Source organism: Symphodus melops (assembly GCF_947650265.1).
Source record: "Symphodus melops genome assembly, chromosome: 3".
Classification (NCBI taxonomy): Eukaryota; Metazoa; Chordata; class Actinopteri; order Labriformes; family Labridae; genus Symphodus; species Symphodus melops.
Window position 1 is genome coordinate 6,208,990 of NC_136693.1, and position 26,739 is coordinate 6,235,728.

The 26,739-nt window shown below is 38.9% G+C and overlaps 3 protein-coding genes across 5 annotated transcripts in view; 1 reads left to right on the top strand and 2 right to left on the bottom strand.

Annotated features, from left to right (window-relative positions):
- The window catches only part of coro2ba (coronin, actin binding protein, 2Ba), a 42,770-nt gene extending 40,269 nt beyond the window's left edge, over positions 1-2,501 (top strand). For both annotated transcript variants that reach the window (XM_079339408.1, XM_079339409.1), the window contains exon 12: positions 78-2,501. In XM_079339408.1, coding sequence (XP_079195534.1) covers positions 78-212 — 135 coding nt within the window. In that variant the 3' untranslated portion in view covers positions 213-2,501. The remainder of the gene's footprint in view (positions 1-77) is intronic.
- trip4 (thyroid hormone receptor interactor 4) overlaps positions 1-26,739 on the bottom strand; it is a 301,289-nt gene that overhangs the window by 265,316 nt on the left and 9,234 nt on the right. The gene's annotated exons all lie outside the window — the stretch shown is intronic.
- On the bottom strand, positions 2,314-8,102 carry anp32a (acidic (leucine-rich) nuclear phosphoprotein 32 family, member A). 2 transcript variants are annotated; one of them, XM_079339412.1, is made up of 7 exons: positions 7,807-8,102; positions 5,668-5,817; positions 4,910-5,032; positions 4,624-4,822; positions 4,376-4,491; positions 4,223-4,277; positions 2,314-3,580 (listed from the first exon to the last, which is right to left on the bottom strand). In XM_079339412.1, the coding sequence occupies exons 1-7, from the start codon at positions 7,858-7,860 to the stop codon at positions 3,516-3,518; spliced, it is 762 nt and encodes a 253-aa protein (XP_079195538.1). In that variant the 5' UTR covers positions 7,861-8,102; the 3' UTR covers positions 2,314-3,515. The 2 variants fall into 2 exon arrangements, with proteins under 2 accessions (XP_079195538.1, XP_079195537.1); XM_079339411.1 differs by having other exon boundaries at positions 2,314-3,583; positions 7,807-8,092.

The following is a 26,739-nucleotide window of genomic DNA, read 5'->3' on the forward strand; positions in this document are numbered from 1 at the left end:
TTCTCTTTGGACTGCAACTTTTCATTGTTGTGTTGTTGTTTTGACTTACCTGAGTTTCCCTTTGTCTTTTTACACAGCTCCTTCGGATGTTCTTCAGGCAGCAGGATGAGTTGCGGCGGCTGAAGGAGGAGTTGACCACCAAGGATGTGCGAATACGTCAACTGGAGCTGGAGCTAAACAATCTGAAGAATGTTAGCCCGAACAACGTGTGACCTCTCAGCCTCCTGAACTGATGAAGCTGCTTCCTTTTGCCCCCAATTTTGACCTCCGACAAGCTTCTGAGCGCTCCCATCTCTCCTTTTTGATATGTCATTAAGTTCATTCATGCTGCCCTGCGTAGTGCATACAGTAATACGATACATTTTGGAATTATGTCATAACTGATTCAATTACCGGAATATTCTAATTGATAAGATAAATAATGTAAGCAAGGCAATGTTCAGGGATTGCCAGCCCAAGATGAAATCAATGATCAGATTTAAATATAGTGAGGTTTTATCTCTTTTTTTACAACTTGATATTCCTGATCAAACTCTGTGTTATGATCAGTTGCTGCATTTTTTCTGCCAGACCTCCTGTGTGTTTGCCTCACCATGCCTACCCTATGATTCATGTGGTTACACGCAGGCAAAGGAGCCTGAACACTCATTCTCCTGTTATGACAAAACCATCATCTAGTTTTTATTATTTGCTGGAGCAAAAAGTGGAGGATAAAAGACTGTGTCTGGCACTTACTTTTCTTCCCCAAGGCCTTAGACCCTGCTGCAGACACAGATAGCAGCAAGCTGCTGCATCCTCTCAAAATGGCTGACGTGAAGTCATTCTGCAAGATGAGACAAGCTTTTGCAGACATGGCTCCTGTTTTTCCTCAGAGCTGCTTATCCTTTATTGCTACTTTTACCCACAACTACTGCTTGTTATAAATGGACTTCACGGCTTCTCACAAGCAGTCTTTCTTCCCAAGGAGAGTGAATAGTTTGCTCACTCAAAGTATTTCTATTCCTAATTTAAAAGGTGGGAAAGCAGCAGAGGAAATGGAGATCCAGAGGCGGTGGACTTGTATAACTACTCAATAATAGTCTCAAGGGAAGCTTTGTAGGCTTTTTGGTTTTTAGGGCTAATTTTGAGGATGGGAGGAAGTGTACATTTGCTTCTATTTATTTGTCATATTTGACCTTTCTAGCAAATAACATGTATATTTGTTAATCCCATTGTTTTTGTAAGATGTGGCTGCGCAAGTAATGACTGTGACGCTTGATAGATTTTGCTGAATGTTTCTGTTTGAAGTGGTGCAAGAGTTGCGTGAAACAGTACCTTAAACAGTGTTCGGTCTTTGACCCCAACTTCACACCTTCAGATAAGGTATACAAAGATTCTCTTGCCTATTCCTAACAGTACTAAAGACTGTCTTTATATCCATCCTTTGACATTTAAACTATATCACCGCTACTAAGATGTGCTAACCTGTCATTTTTCTCTAGTCTGCAGGTCATCTTCTTCTCCTTCTCCACATGTATCGCCACAAGACTTAGGCTGAATTTCAGTTTATGCCTTTGCTGTACTTCTTCTACTACTTTTTTTTGTTGTTGCTACATTTAAGAGAAGTATGAACTGGCTTAGTATTTGAATCTCTCTATTGTGTTATCAGGCTCAAGCAGTTCCAGAAAAAGATCCTGCCTTTTCTTCATTGTGTTTTTCATTCCAGTGCCCATCACAGTCAGACATGTTGTGGAACAAGAAAGGAGTAAGATAAACATATTGAGTACGAGTACGGCAACGATTGAGTTTATGGATACAGAAAGTCAAAAGTAAGTCAAGGAATAAAATTGAAAAAACAAATTGTTCCTCATCATATCAAAGTGAGGAAAATTAAATACAATCTAAAAACTAGACGTAGAACCTCTGACGTGTGGTTAATGTGTACGTTTCTTGCAGGAAAGTGAAAAGGCTACAGTGAAAGTAGACAGGGAGAGAAGGATCCAGCCGTAATGGATCATCTATAGATGAGAGGCAGGTGAAGTTCCAGCAGGAATTGTGCTTTGTCAGGTGCTTCCTTATTCGGAGGACTTAAGTTTTCTACAGAATTTATGGAAAGGTTCTTAATGCTTTTTAAGTGACTGGATCTCTCTCTGTAGATCAAACCTGATTACCTTGTTGGGAGACAAGCCAATCACATCATTGCGTTGCTTAGTTGGATTTGCTGTTGCACTTGAACGTATGACATCTTTCTCTGCTGAAAAGTGCATCCTGGATCAGGAGTACAAGTGAAGACTGGAACTGTATACAAGGACCACAGACTTCAAAACATATATAAAAAGGGATTTATTGAAGTGAATGGGAGGAAAAAAAAGAAACAATTTGGCTGATGACAGTGGATTTAACATGGAGTGAAAAATCACTGAGGTAGGCCAATTTGACCGATAGGTAAAATCATGAAAGCAAAGTCCAAATAACTGACTTTAACCAGTTTACACTTTGAAACAATAAATTTTCAATGCACATACGTTTCTGTTGTAACCTCCATTTATATCAAGCACTTCTCTACTCTACCATCACAAAGTCAAGCGTTACCAATGCCACCTGTGTGTGTCACAGAAATGAACATGGAGAAAGCGATAATAGTTGTCTTTATGGAAAGATTATGCATACAAAGTTATGTTCAAATTCTCAAGAAATGTCACTGCGTATGTTTAGATAAAGCAGCATACATATTTAATATCTTATTACAATTCATAGTTTCACCTCGGTTGTCTGTTAGATGTCTGCCGTCATCAAAGAGAATACAAAAAAATAGATTTGGTCATTATTTACAAGAACACGTAATTTCCGAACTATCAAAGCTGAGGGTTTAAAGGAGAAGGAGCAGCTTCGACAAGGGCAGACATTTTTTTTTTTTTTTTTTTTTTGCTATGAGTTAAAAATATGCCCTGTGAGGGTCACACTGTGCATGTTCAGACACAAGTTTCACACCAGGACAGCAGAGAGTATTGGCTTACTGGTGACACTACAAATACATAACTTACATTTAAAAAAAAAAAGAACAATGCAAAATTAAATTTAAGACAAGGAGAGAACAGCCATACATGAAATCCAGTAGTTGACTTTAAAATGTATTAAGACATGCACACTTTTTTTTGTTTCATTTTGTCGTTTTCTTTTGAAGGGGGGTCTCAAAATACACAAGTCATCAAACTTCAAACATCAGAAACGGGTCTTACACAAACGGTGAGAAAACAAAATTTCTTAAAAAGGTTTATCTTTGCCGTTATTTGAGATTACAAAAATTGGTGTCCACAAAGCAGTTAAAAGTGGACCGTAAAGACTGGTACACGGGAGCATCAAAGATACATAAATTTAGCTTGTTTTTCCAAACAACCCCGTCTACCTGACTGGCCATTAACAAAAACTCACTCCTACTGCAATATGAAACTGGGGGAATAATACGTAGGGCTGTTTGGAAGTGACTGGGGGATACCATTTTTAAAACTGTTCACAACTTAGCTTCAAGAGGACTCTCAATCGTCTTCATCTTCTTCCCCTTCCTCGTCGAGGTCCCTTTTCCTCTTCTGACCCCGCTCTTCTTCTAGAGAATAGGAGTCATGGTTAAAAATACACCGTCAACAATCTGGGATATAAACCCCTCCTTCCTCCTACACAGTTTTCACATAACTGGACAAATTGACAACGCTTTGTGATGGACAATAAAGATTTACTGAATTAACTGACTACCAAACGTGCTGTGTTTTAACAGGTGTTATGTAGTGTGTTGAAAAGAGACTGAATTCCGGGTTTGATTTTAACACAATAGAGCGTGTAAAGGGAAAAGAAGAGCCTGGAGGAAGCCATGACAAACAGGTGGTGCTGAAACAACTAATGAGTTTTCCAAAACACATTTCACTGCCTCTTAAATTTCTTTCACTTATTTTATTCTCATCTTGCTGTTTGATTGCATTTGCACAATGCAGGTACTGCATCATCACCTGTGTAGAAACAGCTGAGGGTCTTGTGACCACATGTTTTCATATGTGTTAAGTACAGGCAGGACTATTATGCAAGTGCACAAGCCTACAGGTCAAGACAAGTCAAACTTTATTTATGAAATTGTGCAAATTGAGAAAAATGTATAAAAGATAAGAGACCTCGTAGACAAGTATAAACAAACGCTTACATATTAATATCAGGTGCCAAAATACACACAACACAAGTGCACACATCTACTCACCTTCATCATCCTCGTCATCAACCTCTTTGTCATTCAAATCTTCCTCCTCTTCCTCCTTTTTAGAAAACCAAAGAGAATGCCGTTAATATCGTCCAAACAGATAAAAATTCTCCTGAAATAAGTGAGTGCAGAAAATATTTGCTGTCTTCCCACCTCTCCGCTGAGGTCGTCGTCTTCATCTTCATCATTCTCCTCTTCATCTTCCTCTCCTTCTTCCTCCTCCTCATCTCCAGGTGCTGGGTCTTCATCATACTCCTCTTCATCTACATCTGGGTAAAACAGTAAACATTGGCCTGTTGTTAGAACGCTCACATTAGCACGTGGAACAGATTCTTGAACAGACAAAGCTCTCCATGTTGGTGTGTCCGAAGCAATTCTTGGCTTTTTGGCCTTGAACATACCATCGTCATCGTCCTCATCGTCCTCCAGGCCCTCCGGGTAAACCTCAGTGTCAGAATCTGGTGCCTCTTTGTCATCTTTGTCGTATCCGTCCAGGTACGTGAGCTGCGGTAGTAGCTTGAATACGTTGTCCCTGTATTCGTTCAGGTTTGTCACTTCACAGTTAAACAGATCTAAGCTTTTCAGGGTGGCCAATTCTTTCTGTCCGAAGAAACAGAAAAAAACTTAGATGAATAAGACAGCTAGTAGGTTTTACATTGTGCTTTTATTTATTCAGGTGATACTTACCAATGGTTCTATTGTGCTGAGGTCTTTAATTTTGTTTCCACTGAGGTTGAGATTTGTGAGGTTGGGGCATTTGGCTGCCAGAACTTCCAACCCTCCTGAGATCCTGTTATCACTGAGTTCAAGCTGTTGATCAATTCAAACAATCAATTTCTGGAAAATCCAGAAACTTTAAAGTATATGGGCCTTTCACACTTGCACAAAACTTCTGAGAACTTCCTGTCTTTTAGGGGTGAGCTGCATGTGTGAATGCAAAGAGCTGAATTTTTCACTTGAACTATACCCAGATTTTTTCCTTACAACCACCTAGTAAATTATCAGCGTGAAGTCAGCTTGAGCTGGTGTGTGAACGCAGCTGGAAATATTCAGGAAAATTCAGAGCGAGCTGGTGGGAAAGCATGATGACATTTGAATTCAGCGACCAGCCAACAACTTTAGACTATGTGTCCTACCATTGAGATCATAGGCACTTAATGAAACGGCTTCATCCAGTTTTCAGTATGTTCTTCTCCACCATATATTGAATAATACTGTATGTGTTGAAAGACACATTGTATTGATAACAGAATCAGCAACCGCTTCATTAGTCATGTTATATAGACAAGAATGATCTTTTGCCTCATACACGTTGGGATATGAAAATGTTTAGACAAGCAACTCAGGAATATTTAGTGGCAGTCTCCTTTAAATGTTTTCGAAATGTTCTGCAGTGCATATGTGAAAAACACTCAAAAGCCTTGTTTGTTGGACAAAACACCCACCTTTTTCAGTTTATTTAACTTAGGCAAGTGGGCGACTGTCGTCAGTCCAACGTTGATTGTGCTAAGAAACTCCAGCTCCTCAAATTCATCTGTTAGTCCCTCAATCTTGCCTTCATTCGAGCGACAGTTGTCTAGCACGAGTTCTTTGACCTGTAGAACAAACACTTGTGATCACGTTATGTCAAATAAAACAAATCTATTTTAAAACAGGAACAGCTCATACAATTGACAAATGCAAAGTACTATGCAGATACTCAACTCTGCACTTCTCATCTACAATTATTTGCCCACTATTTGTTCTATAAACTTATTAAATCTAGTTACTTTGTAAAAGTAACTGTTTACTTGAGTACTTCATTTTTAGTGTCCACACAGATTAGTTTACACAACACAAATAACAGAAATAGTTTGAAATTGTTGATGGGGGGGTTAACAAACCCCACAATCAATCATGGAAAACATATTCAGCACGTCATCTTTAATTATCCATCATTTATAATGAATATGTATCATCACACCTTATTGAAACGGTTTCACTTGAACCAACTAAAGAAAAAAACATTTACATAAACATAGTTTATGTTTTAATAATCGAATGTTTATAAAAATAAATAAAAGCATATAACATTAAATTGTTTATGCATTATTATAATGTCAACTAGGGCCTACTAGTGTACGTGTTTTAATAACATCGGCTGCGCAGTAATATTCATGTAATTATTTTAATCGACGGTCACAGGTGTGCAGCTAAATATTCCACCTGGATCCTGATTAAACTCAACCAATCAGCGGTGAGGAAAATAAAGAACTACTAATTCATAGACACGTTTCTACACTCCAGGTATCGCGATGAATTAATCGGCTGCGCTTTCATAGGGCAAGTCTAAACATTAAACTACGTTTAAAGCTGAAACAAACACTTGAAAATGCCTTCTCGTTTATTCAGTCGGCGCGTTGAGACGCAATAAGCTCGAATGTGAATGGTTCTGTGCGGCACAGAAACACATTAGAGAAAAGAAGCCGGAGCCGAACAGTCCTACGAGTCGTGCACAGGGTCATTTGTGAGTAGGAGGGGCAGCTGAGGCAGATTAGATCGCTGCCAGGCAAAACGTTTCATTGTTGCTTTGTGCTAAACTGTTGCCGATTGGATTGATGGCCGTGTGTAGACTTCTGTAAATATGAAGGTATGATGAACCCTTCGGTCCTTTGTGTCGAATAAATGGAATATTCGGTGTGTTTTGATCGCCTTTGTTTCTCGATAAAATGGCGGCTTGTCCTAGATCTGGAAAACTAGAGCAACAACGCGGCTCGACACTTTGTTTTCTTTCTCCTAAAACAACAAAAGCCTCGGTGGAAGAAACGAATGACCGCCGGTCAGTAAATGTGGAGGCGACCGTGTTTTGAGTGAAACGTCTCCGTGTGTTTCCACCCAGCCTGGTGGCTGCTGAAGGTCCACGCTAACGTCGCTTTCTTTCGGCCATCTGTGCGCACTGTGCCTTCTGCTTGCTGGCTGCATGGGGCTGCAGCCTCCCCCCTGTACGCACAAGCTCAAACTCTGAATGCACTTGCTGCAGAAATAACCGACTTTATCAGGACAGTTCGAGGGACTTTGCGTGCAGCATGCATTCCCAAGTCGATAATATGGAAGGCTGTGCTCTTTATGCATCATTGATAATGTCATGACTTTGAGTCTCCGCATCCTTCACGCACTGAATGCACGGCTTAAATGTTTATGGTAAATGTAGTTTCTGGTCAATGCATGCAGACAGTACATAAAAAAAACAAGTGAGTAACAATAACAATGGGTGTAAAGGAGAAATGGCTGCGTTCGTAGATCAAAAGTTACAAATATGGCTTCTCATACTGCTTGCCTTGTTTATCCTACCGCTGGCATGAAAAGCTGTGCTGCATTCTTAAACTGCACATCAGAAACGTGAGCCTCAAGCCGCACAAAAGTTCAAGCGGCGTACCTGCAGCACCTGCACGGCTGTAAACACGACCGCAACAATGTGACCCGACCTCTCCATCATCTTTTAACTTGCAAGAAACTTTGTATCCCCACGCCAAGACATCACACGAAAGATTCTCCATTAGCTGAGTGGGGGAAAACATCACCAGAGAAACGTGAGGCTCACTTACGTCTGACGGAGTGCGGTTCCGCAACTCTAGATGAATTCTTTTCTTCATATCCATCCTGGATCGACGCACCACTGATATGATACACACTTTTAATAATTACTGCAAATGCAACTAGCACCTCCAGAACAGACTGCTGTTGTTCATTCAAACTTGATCCGCTCGGTGGGCGGGACCACGTTGTGGGATTGTCGTCACCGCCGACCAATAGCGTTAGCAGGATAAAGAGGGAACGGATTTACACACACGCAGTCCAATGGAGCCTCCCATCTCAAACTGGGTGGGGTTTTGTTGTCGAAGTTTGGTTGCTTTTTAACTGAAGTTTACATGGCAAATTCAATTCAGTTTTATTTGTATAGTTTATTTGTGTATGTATATGTATATGTATACATACACAAATGTAAACCCAACGTGCCATGCAGAAGGAAAAGATACATAATCACACTACAAACTCATTTAAAATAAACAAAAATATATAATAATAAATTAATAAGTGGATTCAAGAGCCTTTTTCAACCAAAACATTAACATTAAAGCCTCATTATTCAAGTAAGTTAACTTAGGAAGGATTAAAAAGCACATTATTACAATGTTGCTCCTTTATTCACAATACAAAAAACATGAAAACACCAAATAATATATTCAAAACAAATAGGCTAGTATTGACAATGAATGCAAAAAAAAAAAAAAAAAAAAAGATTTAGCCCTATGTGGGTATAAAGAACAAGAAAATCTTTATGTATGTATATGTATGTGTGTATAACATTTTACTGGTTTTCTAATACAACCAAAGTGTTCATGTTGCCTAAAACCTTAATAAAAAAGAGTACGGGAAAAAAAATCAATCAATAACAGAATGGTACCAAAAAGTGGTATAATTAGTCAAATAAAATGGTTAATGGTTTCCTACATCTACCTCATCAATGATGTGGAATTTAAAACCAATGCACCTGTGGTTATTAAAAGATTTGGATGAAAAGTTTCTCATGTAAATGTAATAGTTTATGGTTTTAAATCTCAAACAAATTAGGCATAAGCAGAATGGAGAATCGAAACATGAAATCCATGAGTAGTTTTTAACCCATGTTGTTACGTTATTTTTCTGTACAGAATTGAGACTAAAACTAAAATTGATGAACACAAATATATGTTAAAAAATATATATGTTGTGTATTTTTATGACACTATCAATCAAAAATGTGGCAAAATTACCTTTTGTTCTAGACTCATGAGACAAAAGATGCAGTGATCAGTCATCTGAAAAATCCGACCTCAGCTGGGTAGTTTCTCATGAGGTGGGCTGGAGGCTCAGTACAAGGTTATACAGAGTTTCTCCACAAGGGGGCAGCAGAACCAGTAGTCTGGATAAGGTGATTATGAACAGGGGGATTTAATTACTATTCTCAGTTGGATTTATGGTTAAAAATGGAGAGAATGGATAAAGAGATAAAATGTTGACTCCATGCACATATCACCTTGTTTCAATGAACAAGATGTGATCTATGGGAGATTCAAGAATTCCCTAAGTCAATGTAAGCCAACTGTGAAGTGAAATGAAATCTATATTAGCATAAGTGCATTTGTCTGCCAAATAGAAACGCACAAGAGTGGTTATCAAGAAGACTGCCTGCCTCATTGCTCGTCCACGTAATTTTATTAGTGTGATAAATAACCTGCACACTCATGATATCGAGATATGTGAGTAACTGTCAATAATGGCATTTCTGTTTTGCAGCGCAGCCTTTGAGGCAATCTGTTAGACACAATGGCCTATAATATCCCACATTAAGACCCTGCTTTACTCCATTAGTGTCAAACGGGCCGCAGTATAAGAGCAGCACCCATGCATCATGGGTAATGAGGCTGATCTTAACTAAGGGGCACAGCCACTATGAAACATTAACATATACTGTTAATTTGGAATAAAAGAGTGTTGATGCAGTTATCATGAACTGTGTGACAGTATCACATTTTACTTCGGACCAGCTTGTTATTAAAGCTACATCATGTTGACACTCAATGAAATACTAACCTCCAAGACATCAAACTATTTCATGTCAACATTACAGACTGATGTCCAACTTTTAAGTTTCTCTAGTCTGCATAACAACGTTTTGTTGCATGGAATGAATTTACAAGGATGACCACCAGAGGGCGACCTATTCCATTTCCATCCTGAGATTTCACTGTTAAAAAAAAAAAAGAGAATCTACAGTATCAAGCTCAGCATGCCGATTCTACGGTGGCCGGTAGGTGTCAAACGCTTGGCAACAAACATTTAGAAAAAGGCGCAGCATATTTAGAAACGCTGTACACTCAAAAGCAAATGGAAACTCCCAAAACAAATGAAAAGACACAAATGTGCTGCAAAACAAAACCACACGCTACAAAAAGGCAGTGCGGGTGCCAGAGTGTCCGCTCAATACTTCAATACCTTCACTTTACTAACTGTAGTTAGCTCACTTATGCTATCAGTTTATTACACGTCAATACATTTATGATAACAGCTGACTGTATTTGAATTTAATGTTTACAATCAGAAGAAGAAAGGCTATTTCTTTTTTTTCTGCACATGCCACAACACATAGTGTTCAAAGAAAAAATAAATTCACAATTCAATCCATGTTCTGAAAAAGTGGTTTTAAGGTCCAGACATGACGGCTGAGATATGAGCAGTGTTGACACAGGAAGAGAAGAGGTCTACAGAAGACTGACAGCAGTCTGTGCTTACTGTAGGTGATACATTAACCACATTAGCTGTGGCTCCTTGATACCTCCAGAGAACTGTCCACTTGTCTATCTGTGGTGATTGTGTTTGCAGAAAGTTACAAGCGACCTTGGTGGGATAGCTGTCGTCTGATCTACCAGATTCCTGTGATCTACTGCAGAGAGAGACACCAGTCAAGAGGGTTGTTGTCCTGCTGCAGGAGTCAGGGACTGGATGTGCTCAGTTGTATTGCTTCATTGTGATATCATCACATGGCCACCCCAGCTCCAACTGAGACCTGCTGGATCATTGATTATATTTTGTTACAGAATGTGAGGTTGGTTGAAGTGCAGCCAATGAATTCATACTCTGTGAGTGATTTTCACAATAATGCAAGTCTACATCTCCACAAGTTATCCTATCATAAAGATGAAATAAGCTGTTCAGTGCCAGCACAGGTGTTTAATATCTTGTTGCTCCTCACTTTGAGTCAAATAGGACGCAGGAAGCTGAGGGGAACTTGTAGTATATGCTGCATGTCATGTGTAACCCGTGTGTTAGTGATGAAGTTCTGCATTGTGTTTTGGCAATAATGACTCAGGAGACAGCATGTAGTTTCTGATTCAGTATTTAACAGATAAAGCACAAATCAATGAGTTGTGTATCAATGAGTTGTGTGTGTGTGTGTGTGTGTGTGTGTGTGTGTGTGTGTGTTGTCAGTTGGATTCAAGCATATCTCATCTGATTAAACTGTGAACGCCTCTCCTCTTATTTATAGGCACACATTACACATTCATTCAAAATAAGTTCAAATAAATATAAACATACAGCATCAGTACAGCCAGAAAAGCCTTTTCTTTTGACATCTTGACATCTTTACAGTTCCCTAATTTAGAGTATATTGAATTTGGACCTGGATTATTTATACCACTTTTTTTTTATCTTTCTCCCCCTTGTTTGAAGTTTTCCATGAGCACCGGTGTTTTGATGATACCAGAAGCACTGCTGTCTTTCTTGAAAACAGTCTGTAATTGAGATATTTAATATTTAACATATAACGAAGGCGTGTGACAGAGTCCATGGACCACAAGAGGGCAGTGTTTGCAAAGAAGAAATGGCACAATGGGTTACTTCGAGCGTCTCTTCAAAAATTATTTGGTAGACGATAATAATTGTTTCACAAACCATGAATTCAAACAAACTTCATAGAGCAAGAAACTGCTGGATAAAAAAAGTATCTTTGCTAAAACAATGGCACGTTCACAGATCATGTATTCAACTTTAAAAGAGTTCAGAACAATTCAACATCTTCCACAAACATTTTTAAGCACAATTTCACAACATCATAGTGCAGCTGATGAAGTAAAGTTGGAATGTCATGTTGACGACGGGGAGGAAGAGTTGCTGCAGCAATAATCAAGCTCTTCCACTTTTCTCCACATGGCAGCACTTTATGTCGCGCTAACCCCCCACTTAAGTGCTCACATGAGGCAGTTTCTGCTTTAAATCTTTCTGATGCTGTTGCTTAGTGGTTGGTTCTAATTAACTCCTCTCCCACCAGCAGCTGCCTGCACATTTAAAGGAGAGGGAAAAAACTAAACCTGCACAGACTTGATTAGAGTGAAGCTCTTCCTCTGCTGGAGTTTGAAATAATTTGGCTGCTTTCCTGAGCAGCAAACAGGCTTTTAGATGCAGATTTCAGGCAGGTGGGTTTTTTTAAGTCGAAAGAGCAGCTGTACTTTTAAGACGTTATCTCAAATACTCCTCCTTTATATAGCTCAAGACATCTTATGGCATCATAGAGCTTCTTCAGGATGTGCAAGAAATAAATGAGCTGTGAGATATTAGACAGTGAACAATAATTGCCTCTTTGAGCTGAATGTTTCCTAGTGAGTTTTAATGATTAAAAAGAAATGTTCTTATGAATAAAGAAGTGACATTTCTGATTTTGAGAGCTGTCTTTGGAAACATGCTTCATCTTGTGTGCTTTAAATCTCTGAGATTCAGTTATTATCCTTTTTTATGTACCTAAACGAACTCCTCTGCATACGGAGCTCTTGGTTAAAACGGCTGTTGGGTATAATGAATCACCTAATTGTTAATTGCTCATTGACATAAAGGTCAATAATGTAAATGGTAGAGATCAATTAAGCTTTAACATGCAGAGCTGCAAAAACAAAGTACTTTATTGCACCCAAAAAATCAATCCAAAAGCAGCACAGCACAAACATGTTGGTATAACTTGATGTTTTTTGAAGTTATTTTAATTTCCCGTACTCAGTTGTTTGTGGATAATTGACATCAATACCTTAATGTATTTCAATCGAGTATTACTAAAAGGTAAAGGTAGAAAAATTATCTTGAGTAAATAATTTCTTTCTCAAATAAAACCGAGCAGTAAACTGTTCCTTCTTCAAAGGGTCAACGTAGAACCATATCAGACAAAAGGAGGCTGGAAGGTGCATCAATTGCAATGAATTCTTTATTACCTACCTCCTTTAAGCCTTCAGGAGAGAATGACTTATGTACAATTGATGCATCCATGTTGCTTGGTTGATTGCCATGGCAACATGTGGATTGTAATCAATCTATATGGATATAGATTGTCAAGCAATACTAATGGCTTGTTTAGTTTACCATTTATATGTACATTACATGGAAGTGATGGCTGTCTGAGAGCTCAGTGTTTGAGGTGGTGACTCAAACAACAGGGAACAGGAGTCTGATAGAGACCGTAATGAATTATGATTCTGTAACAACAAGATTAAGCTCATAGCCTTATTGGCAATGGTGATTAACTCTGCTACTGATGCTGAGAGAGTCAGAATAGAACATTTGTTAATGCAGCAAAAACGTTTTTGGATATTGAGGGAGTTACTGGAGAAGAGGTGCATGGGCTGCTGAGCGAGGCCTTCAGGCCCGCTCAGAGTCTAGACTGAGACATTAGCCTTATAAGACAATGGGACAGAGACAATGGGATGAGGAATGTGGTTTGTTTTGTTTGTTTTTTATTTTGTTATTCACAGGTTTATGGTATTTAGAACATTGTAGATTTATTTGAAGCCAGGCAGGAAATGCAACATTATGGATGCCAACTGCCTTTAAAATCCATCGAAGAAGAAGAAAAGGAAGTGATGGCTGTCTGCTTTAGGTATGGAAATGACCATCTTCCTAGTCAACAACTTTGTTTTAACCTACATACAACTAAAACTGCCCAGAAGTTATATTACTGTAGTACACTACTTAAATCTAAGCCTCTTTCATAAATTACATGTTATAATCAATATCTAGACAAGCTAGTGCTACTGAGGATCTGTTTGTATCAAACATCAAAATGAGACATTAAAAAATAAAATAAGATGTGTGATTGTTGATGTGTTTGTTTGTTTAATAAAATATTTTAATTTTCAGCATGTAGGTCCTCCTTCTTTACTTTTTTTACTTTTTCAACATTTTCTGCTCTGCCATGTAGACAATGAGCAAGAAAACATCAGGCTTTAAAGAGCCATGTTTGTGCCGGTGGTCAGTGACCACTGGTTTGGGTTTGTTGACCCAGCTAATATGTGTGAGCTGTGGCTGCTCAAGTGTGTAAAACGATCTTAGGAGGGTGAGTAATGCAATTGATGTCTCCTGATTTAACTTGGTGGTGTCAGTCCACAGAGACATGACAGCACCCTCCCTCTCCATCTAAATTAGATCCTTTTAAAAGCTGAGTTGTTTAGCCGTGCTTTGGAGTGCAGAATATGTGATGTGAGGAATGTTGAGGACCTGAGGTGTCTTTTAACCTGATGAAGAACACTTGAAGAGCTACTTTTATCTATAAATAAAAATTAGCTCCTTGTGCCTCCTTCAAAATTAAACCTCTCTGCGTGCGCGAGCTGGAACAAAATGAGCACTCAACTAACGGAGACAGTTAACATTCATTATTCATATTAATTGATCCTGGCAGTTTGGAGACAGTAGCTTGTAATGCAACACTAGGACAGGACAGGAAGACGATAAACACATCTGCTCCTGCATGCAAAGTGAACAGGCAGCTTCTATGCTCATGTGACTTTTTCCTGTCACACCAAGCTGGAACTGTTAAGGGGACTCAGAGTTTTTGTTTTTATGCTGGAGTGTGATTGTATGATAAAGTTGATGCACTTGTCTTTCAAGCTGGAAATTAACATTGAAGCTCTAAATTGGCAGTTTCTAAGAAAATAGGTCCCTTTTGAAGATTTTGTGCTGCTTTCTTCTTGTGTGTCACGGATTGCTCCCTCAATTGATTATTTTTTACATTGCAATGAGCATGCCAAATCATAGCATGACCACTGTTGATATTAATGGATGAAGCCTAAATGACGTCAACCATTTGTTACTGCAGGGGGCTTTGGAGTCCAATTGATGGTGATCACCATGTTGGAAATACTTTCTCAATCTAACTTCAGGCTAGTAGTTACAGGCTAATAGCTGGAGTCTCTTGACAAATGGTTACATGCTGCCCACCTCTCAATCAGGTCTCATTGTGAATAACTCTTATCCTTCGTAAAGTCAACATGGCTGAGTTATCAGAAATTCACCCACCATACAGTGTATGCCGGGTGTACAGGGGCGGCAGTAGCTCAGTCTGTAGGGACTTGGGTTGGGAACCGGAGGGTCGGTTCAAGTCCCGGCACGGACCAAGTCCGGAAACTGGTCTGGTAGCTGGAGAGGTGCCAGTCCACTTCCTGAGCACTGCCAAGGTGCCACTGAGCAAGGCACCGAACCCCAAAAACTGCTCTGGAGCGCTCTCTGTGGACAGCCCCCTCACTCTGAGACCTCTCCATTAATGCAGAGTGAAAACCGAATTTCCCCTCGCGGGATTAATAAAGTATATAAAAAAATTAAAAAATAAATGCCGATTGAGACACAAGCTAATCAGTAGGGATGGCAATTTACTGTCATTTCTGTACAAGAGTACTCAAATTACCTGGTTAACGAGTACTCACAGATTATTATTATTCGCATGATTATTATTTTTTATCATAAAAAAAGTATTGCGTTAGACGCGAGACGCATGTAAAATGACATAAACATACTATATTTAAAGATAAATATAAATAAATAAATAACCAACAACAGAAAGCGAGCCTTGTAGCTAGCTTTGTACCTGTTGTACTCGGTGATGGTAGCTTGTACTCCGGCTCGACAAACACCCTGAGGTCTCTGAAGCTACTTCTATGAAACTTAATGGAAGTATCTCCAGTTACCGTTTTGGTTACTAGCAGGCTAACGACGTGTGCTAACAGGGCTAGCTAATGACGTGATGCGAGACTGCCTGTTTCGGTCTCTGCTGTTTTCCGATTGTGTTTTAAGCATCAAACTAATATTTCTATGGCATGCAATTTTAATGCCACAAATCTTGCACTGGACATTCACTTCATTGTTTTGTCATCACTTTTCTGGACTGACATATCACAGGTGTAGCAGACAGTTTTGTATTTGTTGTGCTTTCGCTTTCTGTCTAATTTGTCCCTTGAGAGTTGCCGTAACTGCCTGCTGTTTTTGTTGACATCTGGCTCGTGTGTGTACTAAAGCTGAAGCTGTGGCCAGAGAAGCCACATGTTTGTATCCTGCTCAGAATAATGCTGTATGAGCCAAAAGCAGTGCTTGCACAGGTGCGCAAGTAACAAATTGCTACTCAAATAATGGGATCAGCGGCGAGTACTCGAGTACTCATAACCATCCCTACTAATCAGACCAGTTTTTTGCTGAACCAGGCTGTAAACATGTCCCAACTCTTGGGGACATGCTGTAAAACTGTATTTTTGAATGATTGTGTATATGACCTTCTTTGTTTCTGGAGCCTGCCTCAAGTGGACCATTGACCATTTTTCAACACCTGAGACTGATGCTTATGTCAAACATATTTTCATGATAGTGCAAAAGACACTCATCTCCACCAATGGAAAAAAAATGTAAAGCAAATCACTCCTGTGAAAAACTCTCTTTATAATTTAAAACTCTTAACCTAGTTGGTGTTTTCTGTCACGTTCAGAGGTAGAAAAAGAGGGTGGAGGACCCAATTGCCGGTAAAATCAAAAAACATAAAAATTAAACCAAAGATTTATTTAAACAAAAGGTGAAAACAAAAACCCACTCAAACAATAAATCCAAAATGTCCAGAAAACCAAGCGCAGCAGAAATAAAGTAAATCCAAAGGAGCGCGGAGACGAATGACATGCTACAGACTACACACAGATTCAAGACTCAAGACTCAAGACACTCTACAAACTACAAACTACAATGAAGTGGCAAAACGAGGGAATTGGAACACAGAGACTAAATAGACTGAGGTAATCAGACTCAGGTGAGACTAATAAGACAGGTAAGTATAATCAGGGAAACGCACAGAGAGGCAGGAAACACTGAAAACACAACCTAAACAAGATATTACAAAATAAAACAGAAAACACTTAAGACTGAACTAAGACACACCAAACTAGGAACCTAAAAACACAAATCACACAGGAAACAAATTTACAGGCAACATCGAAAGACACAAGGGTACAGAGAAACACACTGAAGTAAACACTAGACTAGGAAACATTAAAAACACACAAGGGAACACTCAACACTGGGAAACATTAACACACAGAAAAACAATGAGAACTAACAACAAACAAAAAAAAAAGACAGGAAATCAAAACTAAATCATGACATTTTCTCCGGCCTCTTTTAACTCAATAACAAGGCTGCTAAGCTCACACCTATTTTGTTAAAGTGAAATAAGAAATAAGGTCACATGCATTTTGATGTAGATGGCAATGCACTTAGCTTCGTGCTGCAATTAAAATTTAATGAGGCCTCTCCATTCTGCTCAACGAGAGCAGTCGGATGTTACCGTGCAGACTCTCTGCTCTTCTGCCGCTCCCTTTTCATCATCTGCTAGCTTTTTTTCTTCCACCTGCATGCTAATTTTAAAACAAAACCACGTGAAAAATGATATCCAGGCTGCCTTGAAAATAATTTCTGCTCAGATTGATCTTGATCTTTTAAAATTCTCGTGTTTCCTCCGCAGCAGGATGAGATTCCTTTTAGACCTACTTTTCTTTGGTTTACTTTATAGCTGAGATATTTAAGATAGATGAAATATCAAGAACAACCTTTTTTGTAATGAAGTAGTGGCTGATACCTGAGCTACGTTAATCCAGAGAGCTATCATATACACTCTATCACTACACCCATATACTCTCTGTCTATATCTCTCTCACACACACACACACACACATTCACACAGAACATCTCCCTGCGCCAACCCAGTGGATGATGCATAATAACATATTTGCAGAGCTAATCTGCAGGCATGTACTTGTGTTTATTATGAGGTGGAGAAATATTTGACACAGATCTGATAATCTCTACAGTACGCTGGAATGAGACAAACAGGCTTTTTTACAGTGGCTAAAAGGTTGTTTTTTTTTCATGAACTTTGTTCCTTCTACATTTTTTCAAAGGTTTCTATTGGTGTGTATCTATGAATCTTAATTCTCTAACCACCAGTTTATACTCAATATATCAATTATTGAACAATGGCCATGAAATTTAGTGCATGTTGTGAAAAACATAAATCCTGCTGACTTTGGTTACCCCTTGGCTTCCATTGAACGGTTAATGGACTTGAGTTTGTATCTTGCTTTTAAAGGTCACACCTACCTCTTCACACAGTGACGGCGGAGGCTGCTAAAGTGGCCATCAGTATTAGCTATCCCTTCATACGCTTGTTTACACTGCAGCAGGAGCAAGTGTCTTGCCCATGGACACATCGAGTGCCTGCAGGCAATGGGGATAAAACCCCGACCTTCTGGTTGAGATACAGTTGACTCTGGCTCCCTTTTTTAGTCTTCCTCTAAAATCAGTTTAAGTGAACACAGTGGATAAGTACACCTTAATTTTAACCTGTAGCTGAAAATGAGCTAGTTATTGTTATAGGAATGCAGTCAATTATTATGATTTGTCCTTGAAGATAATAGAGGGGATTTTAAAATAAACTTAATTTTCCCAAAAAGAAGTGTGGAGCTATAAGGCGCTGGAGCTAGCACCTGCTGGCTTTTCTTCTCTTACAGATAGCAGGTTGACATTTTCTTAAATGTAGAAAACTTTTGGACATATGGCCACACAATTTGGTACATGCAAAAAACATTCACTTGAGACAAAGTCTTTCCCAGTTGTTTGTTTTTTATCTTGTTTATTCAGAGAATCAAAGCAGACCTTATAATTTCTCAAGCTAATGAAATGCACTTTAATACATCATGTGGAGCATAGGATTTGATTTTGTGACCCCATTGTTGCCACCAGGTTAAATGTAAAAACAGATTTTGTTCAATTCTTTGGCTTAACACAAAGTTTGCTTCTGCTGCAGTTTCTGCAAATCATTTAAAAGACAATTTTTAACTTGTTATTGATGCCAAGAGCTTGCTCGGTGGTAGATAGCTACTGGGTCTCTATAAATAACTAAACAAAGAGCACTGTTAGGGCCTGCCCTCATTGTGAAGCATCTTGAGATAACTTTTGAGTTCATTTCAAGTTGTAAAGAGAGTGAAGAAAGATCTTTCAATGGTTTGAATTCTCTCCAATTCAATAACCCCTTCAATAGCGAGACAACTGAACAGTGACGCATCCCTTCACATGAACTTATACTATTCCACCTCCATCAACCCTTTCTAACACTACAGGCAGAGGGCACTCAATTCAATAATGAACTTCTTACATCCCCAAAATATAACTGATAAAATAAGAAGATTTTGAAAAGTGTCTTGGGAAAAAATCTCATCTTACTCTTTCTTCTCTGTTATTTTTGTTGGTCTGCAATATGTTTCTAAAGCAAAGAAAAGACTCAGAGGTAACTTCATTGACCTTCAAAAGGCAGCCATTTTTCCTCTCCGAAGGAAACATCATGGGTGCATCCGAATTGCAAACTGCAACACAATCTGTCTGTACGCATAAGACAATCCCTACCATGATGTACACAGTCAGTACCTACTATGCATTAGACACACACAGTAGGCAGATATTTATTCCTACTTATTTTGATTCATTCAGTATGGTAATGGCGTCATTTGCGTAAGTCAAACTGACTTACTGACAAAAATTTGATTAATTCATGCTCGTTTGTTTTGATTTGGAGGCGCACATGAAGTGATGTTTTACGTTTAATTTTGCACAGCATTGTGGGTGCTAAATATTCATTTTCGAAAAGGATGCATCGTATCCATACTGCATAAAACCCAGAAGTTAGTATCCATACTGTAAGGTTCAGTATACTGAGGTGGACACAAAAAATGCCTGAATGACCACCATAGTTCAGTCTACTGAAATACTGACTGCATACTGAACTGTGGCTCTTCAGAAAGGGCCACTCCTTTCAAACTCTTGAGAAAGTTTCAGTTGTGCAACTTACAAAAAACACTGCTGCAAAAAAAAGAAAAAAAAGAAGCTGTGGAGATAAATTAAAGTATAATATATCGGGTGGTGAAAACTTTTATAATTTGCATGAATTGTCCCTGTGTTAATGTTTTTAAAGTGTGGACCTCATTTGCATAATTTCAATTATCCCAGAGAAGTGGTCCCAGCTTCATAAGGCTGCTCTCTTTTTTCCCCTCTTGTAGAAATATGGGCTCGTTTAACTTTTAAAGGAATTACACAGTATTAGTGTTGTTGTGAAAAAAAATCCTGTTGGCCAAAATTAACAGCTGAGGATTTATAGAGAAGCTTTTCTCCTGTATTCTTTTGCAATTTGACACCCTCCTCAAACCTTTTATGGGCGATGTTACAGTAAATGCGATGTGTGGCTTCTATTTAGCAGACAGTGCCTGGTTATTAACAAGCTGCTCTGTTTGTCTGGTTTGTTTCTTCAAGGTTGTTCTCTTTTGGTAATGTAATCTTTAAAGAAAAATAACTGTTTTAATGAATTTGGAACTTTAAGGGTTTGAATTCAATCAACGGCTGATTTCATTGTCAGTCGTCTCAAAAGCTTATTTCTGTCCTGGAACCAATTCTTTTTGAATTATTTAATATTTTTCCCTCAGTGTGTGCAGAGCTGTAACAACGGAGGATTTCATTGCCAAGAAAGGACAGATGCTCTCTTCTATTCTGTCTGAGCAGTTTGACTTTTTCTCTGAAATCTTGCCGGCTTTTCATTTCTGGCTCGGAGAAAGTACAGAAACAGGATGCCCTTTTGGAAAAAAAACTGGCTGTTTATTGACTTATGCAAAATTAGAAAACGAGTAAGCAATACCAGTGCAAGTAAACTGATAAACTCTCTTTATTGTTCAGCATTAAAACATATTTGAGTGATTAGTACCGTACACAGTGATTCAGCTTCTCAAGAACAATTTCACGAATTGAAAAAAGTGATACCTTGCAGAAATTAAAATCAATATTGTATAACTGTCCATTCAATAGAATAATTTAAAGAGTACTCCATGGAATAAAATAAGATGAAAGAGCTGTACAAGAGTTGAACTGTAGTGCTTCCAATTTCTTTACAAATGTGCATGGAAAATAAACAGGAAAATAAAGCTTTGAATTATATAGCTTCAGAAAATGTTGTGTTCACTGTTCATCAGAACTGTTCATGAGAGAATCCCCAAACATGATAACAACACAATATCAAGCGCTAGATAAAGATAAAAACATGCTGAGCTGTTTATACTCGATCTTTTGTCGTAAAGGCCGAGTTGAGAGTAAGTTGTCTTGCTGTCTCTAGTTAAGATCTAAAAGCAAATCACTGCGGGTTCCCTTTAACTTTGGTTGATACAACCAATAATACATCCACTGAAAAGTGCACAGACTCGGATTTGTCAGAGCGCTCTTTAGCTCACTGATGGATTGTATGTGAAAAAGCTGAGCTTTCATTCGTCTGTCAGGAGGAGCTGCCTGCTTCAGCACTTCTACAACCTCTTTAACAGTGAGCAGCTCAATAGTAATTGCGGCAGAACTGTATTAAAGTGATAAATAACAAGTGGATGCAATATTGGGGCATCTGGGTTCAGGATGTGCTTTAATATGAGGATATCATATATGTTTTGTAATGTTGACAGTATTGCAACAGGCCATACTCAACACATAATGTATGCTGCTGCATGTTGCAGTGCTGTCAGTCCATGGCCCGTCCGAAAGAAGAAGATGCAGACTCATGGCCTGTCGAGAGGAATCTGATGCAATCTCAAGGTCTGAAGTTGGTTGTTCACACATGCACCTTACAGCTGCAGACTTTTCCTGTCAGACAGAAGGGAGAAGGATGTCTAAGCAGGCAAGACGTGACTTATAAATGATATGGTCCAGTGGGGATCATAATGTGCAAGTTGATCTGGTAGCTGGAGAGGTGCCAGATCAGTTCCCAAGTGCTTGAGCAAGGCGCAAAACCCTAACCACTCTGGCAGGCTCCCTGTGTGCATGTGTGTCATACGAGCTAATGTGTTTGTTAAAGGCAGGATTGGTCATTTTTGAAAACTTGCATGATTTTGAAAATAGCTTTCTTGCTCTGTCTGCACTCATGCCACTCCCCTCTGTGCTCCCTCAAAGCCACGCCCCTCACTTTCATGCACAAGCGCCATTGGTCCAGAAGCAGACCTTAGCTCATGGCTTTGAATGTGGGCTCTTACATGCATGAGGTAGAGATCGAGCAGGGAGGTGTGATTGGTTCATCAAATTGGTACCTCGTGGCAGACATTGATCAAAGTTTTTACAGGCTTACAGCTGCTGCAGATGACAGATTTTCTTTGTTCCTTTTTCAGAACACATGAATTGACAATTGTTATTGTCTGTCAGGACCTAAAGATAATTTCAACCACAATTTTAAAAAGTGTATTTGGAGAAATTTAGCAACCCATCCTTGATGCATGTCTCTCAGCAACAGTGTAAACCAGAATTTCCCTCAGGGATTAATTAAGTATGTCAAATAAAAATAACAATAAATAAATAAGAAATGATTACTATGAGTACTTTAGCTGATCCAGAGATGTAGAGGACTCCCACTACCAGTTTGGGTGAGTTTGCTTGCATTAATTTCAAGTTAGAGCAGAAGGCTTTGAATTAGCATTTTGAGATGAAAATCTGCGAGGGCGTTTTGGATACTTTGGTTTAAAGAACTTGTTTTGCTCCCTCATCAGCCATTTCTCTTTCGCTTCTTTCTCTGCTTCAACAAAACTTTCTTCAGGGGAAGGAGGAGGGCTCCAAAAATACTGATCAAATCAACACAGCACTGTTCTTTCTCTGTGTCCTCTGCAATGCTCTACTTAAAGTATATTAAAAAAACATTGGAACCAATAGCCCATGAATCTTTGATGACCTTGAGAGAGCAGGTAAAGTGAGAGACAAAAGAAGCTCTGCTCATAGTGCACCCTGGGCGCTCAGATCAATCAAATGTCGGTCAGAAGGAGTCATCTCTGTGCAGAATCTTAATCTGAGCGATCCACTCGGAGCATTTGAGGAGAGTGCTGATCAAATGCTGATGTGATGAGGTTATACACAGTCACAGTGATATCATAAGAGGCTTCTGCTGACCTGCAAAATGTAGAGATTCATTTTCACTAAAGCTTTAATATAAACTCCCTAAGTAGAGTCATGCTACAACTACATCTGTTTACTTTTTCATCTTCCAACTTATTAAAAAGTCAAACACACTGAGATAGACAATAAATAAACATGAATGCTTTTATAGCATTAAAAGGTAGAAACAAAACAAGCAAATGGACTTGAGCTTGTAGATCACTTTTCTAGTCTTCTGACATCTCAAGGCACCTTTTACACCTCACACTGTCACACCTACCCATTCACGCTCATTCACACACTGATGGCATTGATTGCTCTTTATATTTTATTGATCATCACACGTAACTAATCCCATTCATACACATTCATACGCTCCTAGCGCAGCATGGGGGGAGGGGGGGGGGGGGGGGGGGGGGTTGGACATGTTGCTCATAGAAACTGGGTGTCAAACCCTCAACCTTCAGTTGAAAGACAACAACGCTACCAACTCCGCCAAAACTAAACATGGCAGCCATAGCTTATTGCACCTTCGCTTTTAACATTGTTTTCTTGTCAGTACCCTTTAAAGTTAGACAGAGCAGTAAAAGTAATTCAATTACAATTGACTATAATGTAAAGACACAGGGTAAGATATAAATCTGACATGAGTTGACCTGAATACTTTGACTTTGAACTGAATTGGGGGCAGAGCTTCTAAATGTGCACTGAGCTGTGAGGCGTGTTTGTTCAGGTGTTGTTCAGGAGTTAGAATATGAATCTCTGCACATCCAGTAAAACATCCTTCATGTTGAGTTGTTCTAGATAGATGAGTGTATACAAAAATGAGCTGTTTTATAGAAAGGGAGCCTGTTTTGCACTTTTATGTTGAAATTACACTTCTCCTCACTCAGGCCACAAACATCCTCACACCCCTGGTAATTCCCTCTTCATCACCCTCCCCTCAGGTAGACTGAGAACCCCCAACACACTCATAAACAGACTGCAGAACAGCTAATTCCCACAGTGCTGTGCACATAGCTAACACACAGATAGATGGTCTCAGCACAATAATTACTGTTTTAAACTCATTGCTCCCTATATCTTTATTCTTAGAATATTTATTATATTCTTTTTACATTTGTTATGGGTATAAATGTGTATGTGTGTAATGTGGGTATTGGTGAGCTGTGCTTGCTTGTGTGCTGGTGTATGTGTACATATTTTTTTTACTTTACATGCTGCACCTGGACTGCTCCAACAGAGTTTTGTTGTGTGCATTGACGATAAAGAAATATCTATCTAATGATGAAGACAGAATTCTTTGTTTGAGTAATGTAAGTTATGTTCTCGTCTGACAAATGCTTCACAAGTGCACCGCTTCTGTTGGTTTCCTCCAACACCATGTATGTCAGACACGTAACACACGTTCTGCACTTATCAGCTGAACTCTCCATGCTGCAGATCACATCTTGCTCTGTCTCAGTGTAATTGAGCATCTGCAGCCTGTCACACTCACTTCTTAAGCCGCCGCTAACTCCCTCAGTCCCACTAATTTAACTTGCTGAAGATAAATACATGTCTATATTTCAGTGCACATCCTAGAAATGTTAAAAACAGCACGGCTTGCAGGGAATTCATTTTTAAAGCAAACTGCAACCAGGCCAGTATCAGTCTTATCCCAGGGTGCCTTGTGTAAAAATTTGCATTTGATTTTTTCCATTCGCTCTACTTCTTCCTTCATCAGCAACACAACTGCATCGTTTTCAAGTACTAAGGATGTAAATGAGAAATCTGACTAACAAAATGTTATCAATCTGAAAGGTCTCTGTGGATTTCTGTGGATTTAATGAGTCAGAGAAACGACTCTTCATCAGTGCAAATTAGATTACACTCAGTCCGGTTTAGTGTGGCTGAAAATATGATGTTTTAAGAATCATTGGGAAAGGAATGATTGGACAATGTCACTTAGCTGTGTAAAATAGAGACTTTTGAAATTTCTTCATCCTCTGTGAGACCTCCTCCCTCTCTCTATCTCTGTCCAGCTCATTTCCTTCTTTGATGCCTGAGGTTGATGTCAGATACGGAGAGCAGCGCTTAAAAGTGGCACACCTGCTCTCCTTTTCCAAAAGTTTAAATGAGAAATGGTCTTAGAATCCCAATTGCATTAGATCAAATGAGCGGTGGGGATTTTGAATGTCTTATCTCTCTCAGTCAGTCGGGTTGGAGTTGGCAGCGGCTACAAAGACACACAGAGAAGACTACAGCCTCAGAGGTCCTTCCAGCTAGCCCTCTGGTTGCATGGGGGAAAACAGTTACATATGAACATATATATTATATTCAATATGTTACTATATTTTCATAGTTTTTTTAAACAACTTTTCTACTAAGGCTTTTTTTTGCTGATCCTTTGTGATTAGGCGTTTGTGAGAAAAGTTAATCTTGCTTGCTTGCAGCATTTTAAGGAGGGAATTTGACTTTTAAGACAGAGCATTAAATCCCATAATCCCTATTTACTGCTGCCTTCGTTCTGGAATGATTTCTGACAGGTATTAAAAGTAGTTCTGCTGTTTGAAGTTCATTAAAAAAAAGCTTCAGTAAACTTGAAGGTAAGTAGAGACTTTGGGAGTTTGAGCCACACAATAAAACAACCAGAGACATTCTACAGCCGCGTGTGTTTCATCAGTCCATGAATGGAACATATTCAGAAAGAGGATGTTAATCTCCATTAAATTCCCCAGTTATTCCTCAGTGAGAGAGGTTTGATGGAGATGGTGCATACTCTGCATGTCAACCAGAAATGTGATTAAGGGTCTGAAATATTCGTTTTGGATTGAAAAACACCCATTGAGTCTCAGCGCTACTAACATGCCCTCTTTCTCATTATGTATTCTGCAGTGGAGGAAATGGAAAGGGAAAATGATCTGCTTTGAATTGCCTCATTTTGATCCCAAATTTAAATTCTGCACTTCTGTAGTTGAGCACTTTTGCTTACAATAGATCTTTCCTTCAGCAGATTCTGCAATATTTTACTCTGCACAAAGGGTGTCACTGAAATGGCAAACTCCATGCCTATTGAGCAAAGAAATGTGCTGTGATGCTTCATTTCCTTTACATATTCATCTGTTAACAGCTTCATTGCCCACACACCTGTCATCACCTGATAAAAAGTAATAGATTTATAACAGTCTGAAGAACATTTTAATTATAAGGAATACCATTTCTCTCTTAGGGTGCACTAGTTCCACTGATCTATACCAACTCAGTGATTCGTTTATTAGGACAAATGAACGCATATGAGAAGGTTTTATCATTGAAACAGTTTTAACTGGTTTGCTGGAAACAATGGAGAAAAAAGGAGAGCAAAGGATAAATTGAGAAATCATTCTAAACCACAATCCAAATTAACAAAAGTTAAATGTTAACATTAAATATTTTGTGTTGATAAAAACAGTACATAAAAAAACTAACTGTGACTTACATATGTGAAACGCACCAAAACTCGCTCCATTGTTCACTACAAATTACATGGCTGCTTTTCAGGGCTCTCAAGCTCCACCCATCCAAGAAACACAAAGTTATTAGAAGAACCACCGCAACACGATACTAAAAATATGGCATGTTAGTTGATTGTGTGAGCCTGCTTACAACTGTTGATGAACAGAAGTTACTGCTCAGGCGGATAGTAATATAATAAGCTGACCAAACAAAGTACTTCTCAAACATATATAAGAGAA